The sequence below is a fragment of the Homalodisca vitripennis genome, chromosome 1 (genome assembly GCF_021130785.1).
Source record: "Homalodisca vitripennis isolate AUS2020 chromosome 1, UT_GWSS_2.1, whole genome shotgun sequence".
Lineage (NCBI taxonomy): Eukaryota > Metazoa > Arthropoda > Insecta > Hemiptera > Cicadellidae > Homalodisca > Homalodisca vitripennis.
The window spans coordinates 158,844,152-158,865,517 of NC_060207.1; the positions used below are offsets into that span (position 1 = coordinate 158,844,152).

Sequence of the window (21,366 nt, forward strand, 5' to 3'; positions counted from 1 at the left end):
AGACCCCATTTGATACATATACAGGGTGTATATTATGTCTGGAAACACCCAAAATATATCCTTTAATAATTTAAATATAAATTTGAAACCTCTTACAAATCGTGATAGAGATTGGGCATCTACTTTTTGGAACAATGTTTTGTTATGTCACACCAACGGGGGACGTCCTGCCGAGGGTATCGTGAATATTCTTAATGGAAGCCTATACCTTGTGATACATAATTTTAAAGGTAATAGCTTACTGAATTGAATGCCACAAACCGCATCTCAAAGGAATTATTCTATCAGAAAATAGAGCATTTTTAGTATTGAAAATTTACTGATGTTCAACAATGTAATTTTAACATGGTTCTTGCCACAAAATGTGTTACAACTAATTTTTTAGCATTTTTTTAAATGTTCAATTAAAATAAAATAAACAATTTATTTTTAAGCTGTTTCATTAGTACAAATTTACCAGTTTTTATTACAATGAATAAAAACTTATGAGTCACTTTCTCTGATTACTTATGAATCTGTACTTGGTGTTTTCCAGTCAGCAGGAAGGTTTAAAGAGACAAAGGTCACTAGCCTATGAGAAACATTATTGTGTTATTAATCATCTGGTCTACAGGTTTCAGTTTGTTGAGCATGGAGCTTTCACTAGACAGGTCTAAGCTTGGGAATTACAAATGGACAAAGGTCCATATCATTCCTGTCGAGTTAATCAGTGTCCTCTGAAGCATTGCTGTCAACAAGTTATCTAATTACAGTAGTTCAGTTTTTTATTTGGCATTTTTAATGGAATTGTCTGAAAGAGAACGAATTACTCTGTTGATGATGCGAGGATATGGCGATCGTCAAAGATCTTATCGGGAAGTTTATAATTTGTTTAATGACACTTTCCCAGAAAGGAATCCCATAAGTGTTTTCAACAATATCAAAAACTATTGAGCGTTTTTGAAATGACAGGGAGTGTACGTAATCGGCCAAAGTCGGGTAGGATACAATCTGCAACAGATGAAGAACATGCACTAGATGTTTTGCAAACATTTATTGAAGACCCTCATACATCGCTCAGAAAAGCTGCACAGCAACATGATATGCACCCTATGTCTGTGAGTAAGATTTTGAAAATTAATAAATACAAACCATTTAAAGTTCATTTAGTCCAACAGTTAAGTGAGGATGATTTACGACAGAAGAGTTGAGTTTTTGTGAACTTGTGATGCGCAAATGTGATGACAATAGAGATTTTCTGACCAACATACTATTTTCTGATGAGGCAACTTTTTTTTCCTAAATGGCAATGTTTAACAGGCACCAATTGCCGTTACTGGGCTAGTGAAAACCCACATTGGATTACTGAGTCCCATTCACAGCAACCACAAAAACTGAACGTATGGTGTGGAATTTTAGGTAACAAAATTGTTGGACCCTTTTTTCATCAATGGAAATTTAAATGCCGAACTTAACTACAATATGCTCCAAAATGAAATAATCCCAGCTATTCAAATTGCATCAGGAGAATACTTTGATAATGTATGGTTTCAGCAGGATGGTGCTCCACCCCATTATGGGAAGACATGTAAGAGAGTAATTTGGATTTAAGGTTTCCTCATAAATGGATTGGCCGAAGAGGAGAAATCGAATGGCCTCCAAGATCTCCGGATTTGTCACCAATCGATTATTTCCTATGGGGTTCATTTAAAATCCAATGTTTATAGAAGAAAGCCTCATAATTTGGAAGACCTAAGAAACAGGATTATAGAGGAGATTGCTTTGATAACTGAAGAAATGTTAGGCAACTCTGTCGAATCATTTTACACAAGATTGGCTCATTGTCAAACCGTAGAAGGAACACAGTTCGAACAATTGCTTTGACACCAAATGCAGGTAAAACGTTTGTTGTAAGACTTTTTCTAACAGCATACATTATTTTTTATTTGTAATAAGAAATCAATAACATAAGTATTTCCATAATTGTACTGTAATAAAAACTGGCAAATTTGTGCTAATAGAACCAGCTTAAAATGAAATTTTTGTTTTATTTAATTGAACATTTAAAAAAAAATGCTAAAAAATTAGTGTAACACATTTTGTGGCAAGAACCATGTTAAAATTACACTGTTGAACATCAGTAAATTTTCAATACTAAAAATGCTCTATTTTCTGATAGAATAATTCCTTTGAGATGCGGTTTTGTGGCATTCAATTCAGTAAGCTATTACCTTTAAAATTATGTATCACAAGGTATAGGCTTCCATTAAGAATATTCACGATACCCTCGGCAGGACGTCCCCCGTTGGTGTGACATAACAAAACATTGTTCCAAAAAGTAGATGCCCAATCTCTCACGATTGTAAGAGGTTTCAAATTTATATTTAAATTATTAAAGGATATATTTGGGTGTTTCCAGACATAATATACACCCTGTATATAAAAACAATGCATATTACAATGACAATAAAAACGGTAACAAAAAATGAAAAATTAGTCAATAACAATTAACAAACAATGGTCAAAAAGTTACCGTTAGAGTATAACTAATTGTCTAATAGTTTATGTTTAATATGTCTTTTAAAAGAATTTCAAAGCATTGTACAATTTACATTTATTAGTTTAATAATATCAATATTAATATGTGGATGTTTCCATAGAAAACAGCTTTTGCTTGTTTTATTGTTTTCAGTATGGGTGTGCAAATTATCTACACTGTGTTGTAACCCCCTAGAAATTCACCTTGGTACAATATAATAATCACTTCTTAGTAAACTTAGGGCAATGTCATGTAAAAGAAACTTTTATATCTTGAGTCTTTTTTTTAATAGTTATTTAACTGATTGTCCTAGACGTATGAGACCATTCAGTTTACTTGGTACAGACATGTTACTATACACACCTTACTATTTTAGTTTTGAAGCATAAGGTTCTCTATTAATTAATGTTTTATGTAACATAGCTCAAAGTTTAACGGATAGATCACAATGTTGATAGTTTCTGTTGTATGTTGAAGTAAAAGTAGGTGTTTTATTTATTTGTCTGTATTTATTTGTTAGGGTTTTATGCTAAAACACTCAGAATGTATGCTGAACTATACATTGATAGTCATACATTAGATATCTCATATTAAATTGTAAATATTTGTGTGTAATAACGTAAACAAAGAATTATTGTATCCTTTTATGTTGTGTGCTGATCTGAAATTCTGCAACAATGAAAATGTTTTCTGTATGTCATAGCCAATGTGTATATCTTTTATTCATTCTATTTCATCACCATTCACAATAAAGATGTTTGTAGCCATTACATCACTAAATGTTTTTAAATTAGATGAGTTATTGAAAGTCTGAAAGATTGTACCCACTGTCCCTTTAAAAGTGTCTTTGAGTAGCACCACTTGAAGCTTTAACACTTTCGATGTGGTAAAATGTTCTACATCCATTAATCTTTATTATACCTTTTGACACAACAAATTATATCATAAAACAGATTAAATCACTAAACTACAGGACCACATATTTTATTTCCTCTGAAACATCAAAACCTGTGGTGGAAAACATTATTTTGGAAAAACAAACTTGATTCCTTAAACATCACCTTTTTCTTGATTATTTCAACTTGTAATTTTGAAGATCCGTGCAGAACAGTAATGATCAATAATCCATCTTTTTAAAATTTGATTTGATTTGAAATAAACTATAAGTGCTTTAGTATTTAATCTATTTTATAAACTTACAAACTCTAATCTAATATTATGTTTTTTCAAGTATCCTGTTAATGTATTTTAATAACTTCAATCATTATTAAAAAAACAAATTTCTTTTACTACATTTAATCGAAACTGGATTTTATATACATGCTATCAGTTGTATTTGCTCTCATATAATATTTTTAGATCACAAAATACCACCACTTCAAAAGCCTTACTGCTCTACTACAGTTTGTGTATTGATATTTATAATTTTCAATTAATCTTTTGGCCACTTGAATCCTGTAATCCCTTATCGTGATTAAATCCTTTTTGCATTTCTGTATGTTGTATTTCAATGGTTCAAATAAAATGTTTTTAACATTTTGTAAAATACAAAGACGTGCTAATTTTGGTTATTTATTTATTGAGCATAGATGTTTAAAACTTACTTTTACCTTCAGGATGTAATTATGGATATGTAAAATAAATATCTGAAAGTTGAAACTTTGTAGAATGTGAAGTTTACAGTTGTCATAATAGTGACATTAATAATTAAAGTAAAGTCAAGTATAGTCCTTTACAGTATTTTGAACATATTAATGTAATATAATAACATTTGTTTCAGTTGTTAAAAGCATAATAGATATTATTTAGATGTTTTTAAAGTAAAGACTAAACGGATGTCAGTTACTTCCCCAATTGGAAGCAGAACCACTATCTGTAAGTTGTCAAGCTAGTAGGGACCAAATGGGGTTAACACAAGGGTGGTTACCATTAAATACAAACTGAGAAGGAAACAGGAATTGTTCACATGCTGGTTCTTATGTACTCTGAGAGTTTATCCTGAATGTAAATGTTTGAACAGCATATTTACAAAATAGGTACATTAACTACACACACCAGTGTGTAATAAAGTAAATCCTAATATTATTATAAATGCAAAAGTGTCTTTTTTTGCTTTGCTTACATGCATGATCTATTCAACTGATTGTTTTGAAAATTAACTTGGCCATTCATAGGATACCTGGTATTAATATAGGCCTATTCTTATTTCATAAAACTCTCTAGGCTACGCCCCACTGGTCTCTAACGTAGCAAAAAACACCATGTTGGGCTCTAAAGTTTTGAAATATTAATTGAAAGAGCTGGTTAATGTAATCAACTGTTCTGTGTAAACATTGTTGTATGACAGCACAACATATCTTTAATTCATTTAACCACTATTTTCAACTTGTTTACATTTAAAGTGTGAAACAACAGATTAAGCTTCAAAACAACACTGAGCAGTAAGAAAATATCCAGATAAAAAAATTAAAATTTGTATCAAAAATGTTCTTTTAACCCTCCAAGTGATGACTAAACCACTTCAAAGTGCTAGGCCATTTTCGAGCATATGACATTTCTTTTTTTTAAACAACTTTTTATATAAAAATAAATGTTCAAATTGCATGTATTACATATGGTTTTTTTCACAAACATATGTTCTATAAGATCAAGTAAAAATAAAAATGCTTATCTTTTATCATAAAAAAAATCTGGTACTGCTAACCGGTTGTGTAGTTTTTTATATTTTTATTTTTCAAAATCCTTGACGTATAGTTTTTACAAAATGTAGTAGTCCTAATTCTAAAAATATGCAAAATGTTCCAAATGTAATGCTGAATAAGAAAAATATCACTTCTTAACCTTTTGCACAACATATCACAATACTAATTGGTAAAAAACAAAACAATGTTTTTTCACAAAAATTTTACTAAAATGTTTACCACATCAACAAGTGGCAGTAAGTAGTTGAATAGTGATTATTGCCTCAAAATAAACACATATTTAGTTACTGATATGAGTAAAAGTAAGAAAAATGACAGATAAAGTATTAAAAATACAGAAAAATGGCTTATATACATATTTACATTAGACTAAAAAAAAATTAGTCTGAGTCACTCTCTGGTGGGGGTGCTGCTTGCATCGCTATCATTTCCACTCAAAACAGCGCCTAATGGCACTTGAATTACTAAGTTCACTCATAGCACAAATAATTACTCAATAAACAATAATATAAGTCACTTACAAATCAAAATAACAAAGCAAAACAACAACGTCACAGAGCGTCGGCCGCGAGACGACCGTAACAGACAAACACGCATCGGAATCAGCTGACTATTCTTCTTACTCTTCCTCGTAAACTTCTGAATTACATAGTTCTAATTACGTTACTAGATAGGGAATTTATTCCTACATGTAGCCTTATAAACCACGTCGTTATTGAGCGAACCGTTCGTCTGTAACATGAAAAAAACGAACATATCGCACAGTGCGATAGTAGCACTTTGAAGTGGTACGAACATATCGCACAGTGCGATAGTAGCACTTTGAGGGTTAAAGGTACATTTTTAGCAAATAGTATTAGGTATACAAAGTTGTTATTTAGCTTTCGCTACAAATTTGAAGACTGTTATAAAACCCATCTAAACTAGTTTTTGACAGAAGTGGGCTTCTCAGACCAGTGTATCTATATATATTTTCATGATCAGGAAACAAGTTAAAATCAACTATGACACAAAATAATTGTAAGTAAATTAAATGGCCATAAATATACACTTTTTGACATTGTTTCTTGATTGTGGTGACAAGGCAAACTCAACATTGGTGTCGGAAATATAATTCACTCGAACCAGATACCAGATGTGCTCATACAGGTGGTCTATGAAATTGTGTGCTAAGCCATAGGTAACTACTATTTAATAATAAAGTTATATTTTTGAGAAAAAGGATTTCTTCTTTTACTGTTGTTGTTTTTATAAAGAGGTAGATTTAAAAGTATTGTTTGTTTAAAATAAGACATCAAATCAATAATGAAATTTAAAAAATAAATTTCAATCAAACATACCAAAAATCTTTAATAAAAAGTAGAAACTGTAACAGATTTTTGTCTAATGCAGAATGTTATTATATGTGCAGTGTTTGATGATGGGGACATTACAACACTGCGGCGTACAGCACTGTGTCTCAAGAGCGGAAGGCACTTTGCAGAGAGCGAGACTCTGGATCAACTGCCTCTCACTCATCCAGAGCATTTTGGGAATCCAGTGATAGGTGGCCGCCGTGGCAGACGGAATAGGCAGTCAGTATACTCATTATGTTATTTAATTTTTTTTTTTTACCTCATTGCAAGTTTTCCATTTCTCCTCATCTAGGGCCTGCCATAATTACAGGAAGTTTCTTTGACAATGCTTTAAGTCCCATGCTCACTTATGTGTGAGTATCTAGCCATTTGAATTTTGGCACTTATTTCACACAGTGAAATCAATTGGAACACACTATTGGTGTCGCTGTGTTTGTTTCAATTCCAGGATTTCCTTTGAAGTATTTTATTTTTCTCTGGAGTTGACATCATCACTGCATCAGATTGATTCAAACAAGTTTTTTTGTTGGCAACTTGACAGATGTCAGCTGATACAACAATGTAAACATAAGAAATGTGCCAAGTAATAACTTAGACATTATGAAGAAGTTTAATAAAATGTGATTGTGTGATATGCTTAATGTGGGGATTGACAAAAAGCTATTAAGTTGACTGAGATTTGTCTTTGAATATATAGATTAACTAAATAGAGCAATGGAAAAAGTGATAAATTAAATCAACATAAAGCACAGTGATATTTCACCATGACCAGTGGCGTTCTCAGAACAGTTAGAACAGGAAATCCAAAGAACCTGTGAAGACTATCAATTGAACCTTGGAATATGTGCTCAGTTAGCTGAGGGTCACAAGAATTGGTCTGTCCCCGTTGCAGGTACCTCCCAGAGGAGGGAATACAGTGCCTTATTGCCACCAAGTATCAAGGTGTGTACAAGCACTCATCCTTGGATTTAAATTGCTTTCTAAGCCTAATTTATTATTAGAGTATATGAGACGATTTTGTACGTGTGTTGCTTATAGGTGCAATAGCAAATCGGTCAAAAATTGTGATATACTATTTTACCGGGAATTACCCTGACAAAATGATTATTTGCAAAAGGAGGATTTTTAAACTCGTGTGGGTTTTGTTAACCTTCCAACACCTGGATTCTTTGCACTTATTTTATTCACAATATAAATCAAACTAATAATAATGCTGATCTACTAATTAATAGCATTGAATGTGACTCATGTTTGTGGATCAGCCCCTTAAGTCTGACATACCTGGTTTGATTTACATATTTCCTCAATATCCAGAACTAAAACAAAGATTGATTATTGCTCTGAAAAGGGAAAATTTCAAACCATCTCAGAATTCAAGAATTTGCAGTAAATATTTTGCTCCAGATAATGAACAGGAATGTTGGTCATATTATATTCAACATCCTTTCAAATGTCTATAGATACTAACTATAATCTTATAAATAAAAATGAATCGCTAAATGTGTTGCTAAGTACTAACCTCAAAACCATCTGAACTAATTCTTTTGTAATGTATTTGTTGAAGTGCAAGGAAAGTATATATGAAGAGAAAGATTACAAAAGTTTCCCAGAATACTTTAGAATTCGGAAAAATAATAATATTTATGTTTCATAATCAAAGTTTAACTGAAACTAAACCGCTTTTAACGCTTTCAGACTTACTTTGATAGTACAACTGAAATTTTTCAAGGAGACTGAAACATTTGTTTACATTTTAATCTAAGAAAATATTAAGTGTACAGTGCTTGATCAGTAGTGTAATGCAGATGGCAAAGATTATCTAACTTTTGTTCGAGATTACGCCAGTGACAAGTTAAAAACATGTAATGTATTGGAAACACTTTACTAACTGTTTTTAAATACAATGGTTAACATTTGTTTTTGAAAATACTACTTGAAGACTGTTAAAAAACTTATTTTAATGAATAAAGCTATGAATTTTTGCACATAAGATTCTCGAAACTGGTGACTACCTTGATATTTGAGATGGAATTTTTACAGTGACTTAAGGAAAAACAGGAATGAACACTAACATGCCAAAATGAGCCAGATTACAGTCCGAACAACAGCAAAACATCTATAACAGAAAACCTATTATTAACTATTTGTTATCATGAAACAATGTTGCATGAACTAACAATGTTGTAAGGTTTTCCCCTTATACCAAGAGTAGATATTTTTTGACTGCAGTAGACTTCTCAGTCCTACGTATACATGAATGTATATTTTCATCATTGGGATAAGGCACACTCTTCTATTGCATTGGAAATACTTTAAACCCAAAGTAGATTGCAAGAGCCAGAAGTAGACTCTTTTTGACTGAATTAGGATTCCGAGAACTACATAATCTATGTGTCATGAGTGTATGTATGTATGTATGTATGTATGTACCATTTGAATTTCCAATTTGTTCTTATTTTTGAAAATAACATAGAAATTCATAGTTACACTAAAAATGAATAGATAAAAATAAACTCTTATGTACTATTTAATGAACGTTACTGAAGAATATTACACACTACGAACTGTAACACACAACTACGACTACACTACTAAGCAACTGAACTGACTGGTGACGGTGACACAACGATGCCAACAGGATTAATAATAATGCCCTCTGGGGAAAGGGGGAGTGGATGGTTCAAAACAAACACTTCCAAGGTCATTGCCCTCTCACAGTCCCGGATTTTTGACAATTTGTATTATTCACGATCTACTATATATATTTTTTTTATTGGGACAAGAAAGCAAACATCTATGCCTGGAAATGTCTCAGACTGGAAATAGATTTGAAGGCTGGAAATAAACGGTTTCTTACCAAAGTAAGTCTCAAAAAATTTCTTATAATTTTGCCTGTTAGCTGGTGTATCCCACCAGTGTTGAGGATAGTAAAGGACCCATCTTTATACCACTGAGCACCCAATTCAGGGTTGAGAAGGATTGTTGACTTACTCTTCTCTAATCTGTTCTGAGAAAGCCATTTGGAAGTATTATGAAATACAAGTTCTTCAGTGTGTTTGTTTTATTGATGTATAAGCTGTCACTTACATTTAGGTAAGTTTGGGTAATTTCCAGTGCATCCTTCTGGTCCAGGACTCTTCTTCAGTCTGTTAATAATCACTAAGAATTTGTTTACTACAATTATACAAAATATTATTGTAAGTTGTCATTTTGCTTACTGGGTGAGCTCAGAGGTGAGATGTTAGATTAATAATAACCTGGAAAAAAATTTGATCCTGCTGCTGAATTAATATTAAGATTCTTGGTCTAATTTGATTTATCTGTATCTGGCTTAAAGGTGAAGTGACAGAGCTAAAGGTGAAGTCACATTAAAATGAGAATACAATCAACCAACAGTTAGCAGATTAACTGAATAAACATTGAATTGTTGTGTTTCAGTGATGACAGCAGTGATGATGAGGAATCGTCGAAGAAAGGGAAGCAACCAAAAGAGGAAAAGGAAGCAGATATTGGGAAGGTGGTGTGTGTGGAGATTAGCGAAAAGAAGAAACAGAAGGATAATTGGTTTCCGGGTTTGGTTGTGGCCCCGACTGCTCAGGATACTGTCAAGATAAATGTAAAGGAGGACTACCTTGTACGCTCTTTCAAGGATGGCAGATAGTAAGTATGCTGTTGTTGATGAAGATATAAGGTTATAGTGCAATTAACCCTTTGAGTGCTGCAGCGTTTTGCTATATGGTATGCATAAAATGCTGAGCGAAAATGCCTGATTCTGCAAGGGTCTGGTTAAAAATTCATAACAAATTTATTTATTGGTATAATGTCTTAGGTTTTTGTTTTTTTTTAGATAAATATTTTCTTTATACATATACAGTAATACATTGATCACTTATTTAATGTTTTTATACAAATAAAAAAAAATCATTAACAAAAACTTTATGAGCAAAAACATTTTGTTTTTTATTTTGACACAACTTAGTGTTATTGAAATATTTTATTTTTTCACTTTTAGTTATTCTATCTTATACTCCATTTAATTCTTTAAAAAAAGACATATAAACATTATTTTATACTTATAAATACTAGATGCTTAGGATCGCCGTAACTCGCGGGCAAGTCATTGTTCTACTTACACACAGACTAGAACAACATACACAAATGAAATAATTTGAAGATACTAATACTACAAACCCATTTACACTTAAAAACTTTCAATGTCATTTGTGAAATAAACAGCAGCACAAACAAAACACGCGACGGCTCGTCCGCGTAGCGGTTGATTCTAAACTCGACTGCCGCGCTCACTTTACAACTGCCATAAAAATTTGAATCTAACCAGAATGTAACAAAACCTACATCAAAAGTTACGTTGAAGCCTTTGGAATGTGTATGTATAGTCATTGAGCCAATTTAGATAAATACTATATAAAATATAAGCGTTACTGCAGAAGTCGCTAACAGTGATTCTGGCATTTCTTGCATATAATACGGGATCGCTGACAGCTATGCTCCAGCACTCAAAGGGTTAAAATACATAGTAAATTATTAGCTGGAATTAATAATTAGAAGGTTGTAACAGATCACTGGCAAATTGGTTGTTGTTTCAAATTATAATAAGGCCAGTAATTTATGTAAGAGTTGCTCATTAAATTGAAATTCTTAATAATTTTATTTGAATGCTAAAAAGTCCTTCACTGTGGATTTTGTATTTAACCTAAATACACACATGGTAAAAGTACATTATTGCTTTTACAGTATTTTAGAAATTTAACTTAACAATATTTGAATTTTTTAGCTACACAGTTCCTAAGAAGGAGGCTACACCTTTTACAAGAGAAATTGGTCAGAAAGTCGATAACAACACACTGAGAGCAGGTACTTATAATAAATTATTTATATATTATTATGGTATTGGATTGTTCTTCTCCATTGTGTAATTAAAGAAGATATGCGATTGTGCATCTAGATGTGACATTGAATATGAGCCATCTAAAGCTTGACTGTTTTGGTAGAGATACACAGTAACTTATTATTATGGTATTGGATTGTTCTTCTCCATTGTGTAATTAAAGAAGATATGCGATTGTGCATCTAGATGTGACATTGAATATGAGCCATCTAAAGCTTGACTGTTTTGGTAGAGATACACAGTAACTTAAACAATCTTGCCTGGTTAAAGTTAAAAATTGTAAGTATTTATTGTGTACTTGTGTTTTAATAACTTTATAACTGATTAAACTTTTATTTCTTAAAATAATATTTAATACTAATAATAATATTAATATTAAATTACATTCCAAATTCTTTAACTTGAAGTAAGACGGAACACCAGCGAACGAGTTTCTGAGACACAGTAAATTCACAAAAAAAATTTCAATAAAGACGATATTTTGAAAGATTTTATTGTATCAGAAATAATAATGAAGTGTCCAATGCCATAGTAAATTGTCTACTATCTGTATCAATTATCAATCTTCTAGTTCTTTTACAGGATTTATTTACTTTACTTAATATTTATTATAGCTAAGATTTTAAGAAGCAGTTGTATTATTATGTATTTATTCAATAATAAAATTGTCTAGTTTGCTCATTTCATTATATCATCATCTATCTAAAAAAAGATGTATTAATATCTGTTTAGTTTATTCATATATGTGTTTTAGATGTATAAATATTTATTTTAAACATTGTTAAAAACTACAGATTGGTTATTAATCTACTTAAGTATATTCCTTCTGTTTGATGTGACTGTAGGGGAAAATTATTACCTTTCATTTCAATATAAAAAATTAACCAGGGACAGTATCCATGACTCTCTTAAGGAAAACAAAAAATTATATTAACATTTTAATGTGCTAGAAAAATTCAAGATTGGGAGTATTATTAAAGGCATGATAATTAGGGTTCTTCTTTATCAACTAGTTTGATGTGAAAAAGTATGAAAACAACATAAAAATCTTGACGACCATACTATACTACTTTGATATAGCCATTTTTTTATACATAGAGTGAAAAATATTGTGTCTGTGGGCTTAAGCATTGTGTACCACAGGTTTCTGAACTCGGTAAGTGATGTAAATTTAATTGTAACTGTTTTTAACTTCTCCATTCAAGGTTAGTACTGTATTTTGTTTGTTAAGTCATAAGCCAGTCTCCAACCAATACAAAGTTTCTAAATGATGGCCGTGTTTTAATTTGTGCAACATTTTTATCTCAATTATTTTTAATAGACAAAATTTGTGTACTTTTTGTAAATTTTGAGAAATTTCAAGGAACTTTGATATTTACATTTTTTTTTCTTAAGGTTTAAAGGTTTGTATGTATAAGCTATTGGCCATCTTAGAGCAAAACATGAAAGTCTTTTAGAGTTCTCAGATCATTTACAACAATGTTTATTTTTATTCCATATTTTTATATCTCAAAAGATTTTAAGAGAGAGGTCTTAAAAAGTTAAAAAAATGTATGATAATAAAACCATTGCAAATAATAATACATTTACAAACAATCTCTATTAATTGCAATCTCTATTAAATGATTTTAATCTAGTAAGGTTTCAAGATGGTGGGAGTTAGTAAATATTTGGAAGAATTACAACTTAAATATGCCAAACATTAAAGTTGTTAAGATCAATCAATCTACTGCGTCCAAATAAATTCATAACAAAGTATGCAAACTTTTAAAAATGAACAGGTAATTTCAGCTATTAATTCAAATAATCAGCAGTTAATGATACTCATTTATTATTGGTAAAGATTTCATGGCAATTTGTCATACATTGTCACATTGAAAACACATTATTGTACACTTCAATGTTAAGAACAATGCAATCCTCCAGTTTGTTCAAACTCCTCAAAGAAGCAATACATTAAATAAATAAAAAACCAATTAAAATAAATAAATTAATTAAAAACCCCTATACTACACAGATAAAAGAATTTCCTAAGATCAACAATAATTGTTTAATTCATCATTAATCCAAAAAAACTCACCCACTTCATAAAATGGGTGTTCCAAGAGGATAAAGCCAATTTGTCTTTTCAAAATGCCAAATGGCAGTGATCTTAATATATTTGGTAGTGCATTCCATAATTTTTATCCAAGAGATAATGTTGCCAATGAATATTGTTTGGAAGTCAATTTTTTTGTTACAATATTGTTTGAGCCCCTTGTATTATATTGGTGTATGTTTTGATATGTTAAATTGTTTGACACAGCCATATAAAGCAACAGTTTATATACAACTAAATAAGGGACTGTCATAATATGAAGTTCTTGAAATGTTTGCTTATATGATTATAACCAATTCCAAAAATATAACATACTGCTTTTTTGTTATTAATAAAATTTTATTAGTGTTCTTTTTAAATGTATTTTCCCATATTTCAATATCATAAACAAATTGAGATTTAAAAAGTGCATAATATACCATTTTAAGAACTTTTTCGTTGCAGAATACAGACAGTTTTTTAATCATAAATATTGCTTTAGATAACTTTAAACAAAGAGTAGTTACACGGTAATTCCAATTAAAATTTTTGTCGATAATCAATCCAGAAATTTTGTAGAATCACGTTGGTATCACTAAATTGTCAACTGATATTTGAATTTCAAAGGAAGATTTTTTATTTGAAGTAAAATTTACAGCTGTTGATTTATTTGCATTTACTGTTAAAAAGTTTTTTTATTAAAGTATTGCACTACATTATTAGTTTGTATATTTCCTATGATTTCTAAATCCTCCAAAGTTACATTACATGTTACTTACATTTCCAATGTCATTAATCCAAATGGATATTAAGCAATGGACCAAAAACGGAACCCTGGGGCACACCCCACTTAATGTCTGCTATTTTAGATGTGCCTGATCATTTTTTATACTAACAAACTGTTTCCGACAGACTAAGTAAGATTTTAATTCGTAATCAGGAACACATAAAATTTCATCATTCAGTTTTTATTCAAGTGTGTGTTAGGTAATTTTTTTACTTTATAAAAATAATGACTGTATTCTTCCAATTGCCACCAAATCACAAGTAGTTGCAATAATTGATCAGTTAAATCATTTTAGATTGAAAACCGGTAATTATTCATCTATATTATGACCAAATACTATACAATATGGAGATATTTGACATGTAAGTTTTTATTTCTTTGGTTGTAGCCGTGGAGAAGGCTCTGTTGTTTCTGGACAGAGATGAGTTGCCGCCACACTGGGATCGGGAATTGCTCTTTGGTCTCACCGAGATTACAGACACTGACTCTGATGCAGCCTTTGATTCTGATGTAAGTTTTTATGATGTTCCCAGGGGAAGATTAAAAAAATATTTATACTTGTCTTCTTAATAAAAAACCATATTTAAAAAATAATAATAAATTTATTATTGTATGAAGTTTGTATAGTAAGTCAAATTCAAAGAATCTATTAACTATTGATCACACATAATGAAATAGGTTTCGTCCATAAATGTCAAAATTAAAATATATAAAACTATCTTAAAACTAGATAAGCCAAATTAAAATTAACAGTAAAACTATATTGCCTAATTAAAATCAACAGTAACCTCACAGCAAAGTATACTTTTATAAAGTAAAATGGAGTTTTAAGCAACCAGCTGTATATAATAAGCAATAAATAGTGGTAATTTATTGAGAAAGTGTATACCATACAGTTTGTGTGATTTGGCAGTCTTCGTTAATCTATGCATTGGGATATCAATTTTGCATAGTGTATTGTGTATTAATATGTATTTTCCATTTTCCATGTGTATTAATATGTATATTTTCTCTGATGAAAAATTCATCCAAGTTGTTTTTTATGTTAACACTTTAAGTTTAATGAACAAGGGGCAACAATGCTCCATAGGACAAGCCCAGCTCATTGTGCTAATTACTTTTTTTTATCAATAAAATGTTGCTGACTAAAGAGGAATATCCCCACAAAAGCAAGCCATCTAGCTTAACCCTTTGACTGGTGGGTTTTTCCTCAGTATAAAATCTGAGTTTTTTTTTTTATTTTCGATATTGTTTTTTTTAGGTGATTTGGGTATACAGTACTACAGTAGATGTGTTATAAAAAGCACTCAATTAAAAGTTTTTTTTTGTATTTATACAGAAATTAATCTAATTATGCACAAAAGTTATTATATTTACAAAATATGAGAATAAAATAAAACATTCAAAATAAGTTTTTAGGCAGTATTAGTAAGCTTAAAACCACGCTTATATAAATCCTTATAAATGGTATGCAGTAAAAGCATTTTTTTCTCTAATTACTGTTAGTTCACCATTATACCAACCAATTATTTTGTGAGGTACCTATAGATAATATAGATTAATCATTTTGAGGGCTTATAAATTACAAAATTAATGATGACTGTATTTCTTTAGAGACAACTTAAATCATCACTTTGTTATCACTGTTAACATAAAATATTATTTCTAGACGTTAGATATTCTGATGGTATAAGTATATTAAGGACTGCTCATGTTATAATATAATTAACTTAACATTAGCTAATCCTATCACTCTAGTTGCTAGAAAATGTTCATTTCTGTCTCTGTCTGCCCAGTACCACGTATCAAGCTTCATTTCTATTTAGGTAACATCGAGTTTGATGATTGTGCATATCACTACATCGAATTTGTCTGAGCATTAACCCCTCAATGCATTTTTTTTTAAAGTCCAGTCCAACCCAGTCTGCACCACTATTTTACCCGTTTTCCTTTATTTTGACTCTTTTTACTATAAGGACAATAAAAATTATAAAATACTCTTATAGGGATATTTTATATAATTTTTTACATTAACTATGAACAGAAAAAAACCTATTTAGTGATAAAAAAAATAAATTTAATTATTTATCCTGACTGAGATATAACAAAACATGGTTACTTACACTAAAAGTTAGGGGTAGTGTGATAAACCTTGAAGCATTCTTCAAGGCATAGGCCTGCCTCACAATTTGGACACCAATACACTGTGTCTCTCCTCCTTCCATGTTTATTACACACCACACATCTTCTTTGAGGATTGGATTTTTTCCCAGTAGCAGGAATCTTCTCAATGAAATGCCTTTCTGTAAGACGAGACGGAGGTGGCTCGGTTGATGGCCTACCATGTACTTGTTTAGGAACACCAGGTTGATATTTTTCGATAATTTCTTTGATCAAACCTAATCTAAAAGAGAGATGGTCTGTGTTTGAATGTTTGGCCTTCCAGATTACATAGGAATTTAGAATTGTTATATTTAGTAATCGTTTTAACACTTTCAGACACCATTTTGTGCCCCGTTTCCTTTCCATCAAATAACTTTCCAGCTTTTGGTCTCTCAAGTCCACTCCACCCATATTTTGGTTGTATTCAACAACAACTGCAGGTTTCAATACAACAATAGAAAACAACAATACATGATGTAAACAAACCACGCGGAACGACTATTTTAGCCGGCGGCACTCGAACTACGCAGTGACTGTATTCTATATTTCAACTCAGTAGCTTTGAAACGAGCATGCGTTTAGAATATATTAGTTTAAAAATAACCGGTTATTTGCTGAACGAACGATCGAATGTCACAAAACGTACCGCGTACGTCGCGGTGCAAGCTCATTGGAATAACGTAAATGTACCACGTACGTCGCAATTCATTGAAGGGTTAACAAACATTTTTACACTGGTCTTTAGGGTTAACTATGATGACAAAGAGAAAATCACAGAAAAAAACCAATTTTTAAACAAACTGAAATATGACCTTTTTCAAAAAGTACATATTTTGTCAACAAAATTGTTGCATTTTGCAAAAAAACATGTTCTTTTATTTATTTTTTTCAACCAATATGCTAGTACTTCTTTGTTTGAAGTTTATTTTTGATGATGGAAGGATTGTAAAGAAAACAAGATTTTTCCATACATTTGCCATCATTCAGTGAAACAAAATATCAGTAACACTATATTTCGAGATCTGCAATCTGATCTCTTCTTCAGGTAAATAACTAACCTAACACAGATTACAAACTAGGCTAAAATAAACAAATCATACCAGAGCGTTGTGACACGCCTAAGTCAGGAATCACAACCACCATGTTGTATGTCAACTTCACTATTCTAAAACATGCAATTAATACAAAACTAACACAACACTAATTATTAAAACTGAACAACAGAATACAGGTCACAATACGTCTGCATTTGTCTATTAACCACCTATGACTGACCAAAGGCCAATAGCAAATGGCGATCTCATGGCAGAAACAAGATGGCGGCAATGAAAAGGAAGGAAGACAGGAATCAGCCTTTTTCTTTATTCATTCATGCTAGATGAAATTCTTAAAACCATACTGTGACTCCACATTGGCTTATTACAAATGTGTAATCTGTTTGATATTTTTTGTTTTATTTTTAGTATTGGCAACCAAAGCGGCCTAATCTCAACTGATGGTTGACTGATTGGTTGGTCTGCCAATTTAATGTACATAAAAAATGCTAATAAAAAATATATATTTTAAATGTCTGTAAAACAAGAAAAGTTCTCTATTTAAAGTTTGGTATCAGATTTATACTTATACTGTCCAAAATCTCAATGGTTGCTCATTAAAAAAGGACATGTAAAGAAGGATGTACACGTCTATACATTTTAATGGCCTGATTAATTACAATAAAGATTAAGTCACAAAAAGAACACCCTCTGCCAGGACTCAAACCCAAATAACTTACTAACAAGGCAAGTATGCTACTCTCAGCTCAGTATCCTCACTTTGTGTGAATCATTCTTTATTAAAATTTATATATATTATAATAACAGTCAGATATCTGCAAACAAATAACGACTTGCATCAGTTTAGACAGTTTATTATTAAAAAATTAGGTAAATGAAACAAAGCCAACATCTGGTTTATGTTGTGTGTTTCCAAGCGTTTCCTTTGTAGCAGATTTATGTTGAGATCCTACTGTACACTGTATGTCAGCTAGTACCTCATGTATTTTGTATAAGTAAATTTTAAAAAGTCATAATAAACAAAAACTACAAGCAATAATTTCCTCAAAATATTTGATGGGTAGTTAGGCTGTATGTCTATGCCACATGTTAAAATGTCATTTGGTTGTGCTCAGTTAGTTTACAAATTTATTTATTATGTTTTTTCTTGTTACCATCACGGTTGCCAATCAAACCAATGTAAAAATGTTTACTAACACTCAGTCAAATCCCATGGAGTGAAATGCACCATCATTGAACTCAATGTTGCTTATAGAGATGTGCCAAAAGAACTTGGAACTAGTTCCATTGGAACATTTTGGAACCGGAACACTTCACTTCTTCAGAACTGAATGTTCCTAAATTACGTAAATTAAATGTGCTAAGAAATTCCGGACATTCTGGCTCTGATTACTACCCAACTCTGTTAAGTAGAACTACTAGATTGCTAAGAGTTCTAGTCCCAATCTAGTTTATAGGTAATGGCAACATTCAATTTACAACCTATCGCTCTATTGGATTATTTAAAGGCATTTTAGAGGAACTGTAATTTGGGAATTACAGTGCAGTGCAGTATTAATCCTTCAAAGTGTATGTATTACAGTAATGGAAATCCTTAAATGTTACGGTTTATTGTACTATTTTAAATTTATTTCTTAATATATAATTATGATTTAGCTTCTGAATTTTTATTTATATGATGGTTACAAGGAATTTTCAATATCTCAGAAATATTACTTATTATACTTGTTATTTAAATATTTTTTTATTAAATTGTTTACTTTACTTTGATTACCAATACTATCAAGTAAGTTTATGAACAGATTTATAATTTTAATTGTGTTTGTGGTACTATACAGGGTGCTCATCACCCTGTATATCAAGATCTATGAAAAACCAGCTGAGCTGAGAGATGTTGTGTTAAAATATATAAATATCATTAAGCATCTATGGAGTGGAGTATCTTGCATTTCAAATATAGTTTTCAAAGCATTCCGGATCAGCCAGGAATGATGTAGACAAGAACCTGTCGGAACAGAACACCTAAAACTGTCTTGTGGAACTAGTTCTGTTGTTCCATTTGAAATCATTCTAATTCTGGAACGGCCTCGTACACCTTTAGTTGCTTATATAGGAATGGAAGCTTCATACAATCTCGGTCTCAAAATATCGTGCGGAGAGACAGACAGACTCTGACAGAAATCAAATTTTTCAGCCCTCAAGTAGTAGGCTTCACTACTTTCAACCAAGTAATAATTCATATTCTTATGGGGAAGTATGTGATGATAATGATATTTACACAGACATCAGATGATGAGCCAAGAGAAGAGAAGGATCACTTTGTGGCTCAGCTATATAAGTTCATGGATGACAGAGGCACTCCGATCAACAAAGGACCCACCATCAATGGCCGGGATGTCGACCTTTATAAGCTTTTCAAGGTTAGTGGTTTTTTATATGCTATATACTGTCTCAACCGTATAATTTCTTTGTCAACTGGAAAAATAATACGGTTAGTACATTACACTAATGATTTGTCTATACCTAGTATTATATTATATAGTAAACATTATTCATTTCCCTCATATATGTAATATAGAAGAAAGTATTGTGATAGTTTTTTTGTCAAATTGTCCAATTTGAAATCTCACATCAAATAGATTGGTTAAAAAAAATGTTTAATCAGTGCATGTATGTGTGTGTGTCAGCCTGAAAGTCAGAATATGAGTTGCCAATGGTCAAAAAAACCAAATTATTAGTTTTAAAATTCATTTTACAAGTGTGGATAGTAAATATACTAAAATATGTTTTTAATTTTCCTAAATTTGATTTATTAATGTTTTTTTTTATTTTAAATGTTTTTTAAACAAATGAAAATTTAGTAAAACTAATAACTCTGATTAAAACGATACATGCACCCTGAGACAAATTGTTACAAAGGTAGAATTGATCAATTTTTTCGGGGTCTGGGGCTATTTAGTTTCCCCATCCTCCACCTCCTATAACTAATTGATCCTGGTAAAACCATTTTCAACTGCTTCTGATTTAGTATTAATTGATAATTTAATTGATACGTGAACAATTTGTTAACGTGCGTATGATGGCAGGATGGTTGTTTTTGTTAGATTTTAGTTGAGTTTACTAATTGTAGACTCTTGGAGCAATTGGAAATTCTTTAAATATTATTAAATATTAATAAAAACACTACTTTTCCAAATTGTATTATTTTGTGCCTTTCAAAACCAAAGGTTTCATCTTCAGGCAACTCCACAAAAAAATTTTTTGTGGAGTTGCCTGAAGATGAAACCTTTGGTTTTGAAAGGCCTCGCCCAAAATAATAAACAATTTGGAAAAGTAGTGTTTTTATTAATATTTAATAAGAGTTTACTAATGACCGTGTATTTATGTTATTTATTTTTACTTGTAATTTAGTTTACTCTCCAATATTTTTAATTGTTCTATCCTTTATATTTTAATATTCGTTTTCTTTATAGAAATTATGAAAACATACGAAAGAGAAAATAATCGAATGAGGCATTTTTGGAGTCAGTTATCGACAGTAAATTAGGTGATGGTTACTTACTGCATATTGATGTAAATGACAAATAGATGTTTAAAAAAAATGGTGAATCGGTGGCCATAATTGATTCTGAAGAAGTATTGGTGACTTGTTTGTGATGATGAAGAAAGCGGACTAGGTGTTGGTGATCTTTCAACTTCTGAAACATCAGTTGATAGTCCCGTGAATCCCTTGGTAAGTCTTCCACAGGTACGTCAACAAACCCCCAACTTACATAGGCAGGGATTGCCATACCTATTTA

At 31.0% G+C, this 21,366-nt stretch overlaps 1 protein-coding gene across 4 annotated transcripts in view; it reads left to right on the forward strand.

The window, feature by feature from the left end:
- LOC124375065 (AT-rich interactive domain-containing protein 4B-like) overlaps positions 1 to 21,366 on the forward strand; it is a 71,560-nt gene that overhangs the window by 12,132 nt on the left and 38,062 nt on the right. For all 4 annotated transcript variants that reach the window (XR_006923648.1, XR_006923647.1, XR_006923650.1 and 1 more), the window contains exons 6-10: positions 6,632 to 6,794; positions 10,014 to 10,235; positions 11,371 to 11,450; positions 14,737 to 14,858; positions 19,849 to 19,986. Coding sequence is in view for 1 of the 4 variants with exons in the window: in XM_046833200.1 (XP_046689156.1) it covers positions 6,632 to 6,794; positions 10,014 to 10,235; positions 11,371 to 11,450; positions 14,737 to 14,858; positions 19,849 to 19,986 (725 nt within the window). In the remaining 3 variants the exon portion in view is untranslated. The remainder of the gene's footprint in view (positions 1 to 6,631; positions 6,795 to 10,013; positions 10,236 to 11,370; positions 11,451 to 14,736; positions 14,859 to 19,848; positions 19,987 to 21,366) is intronic.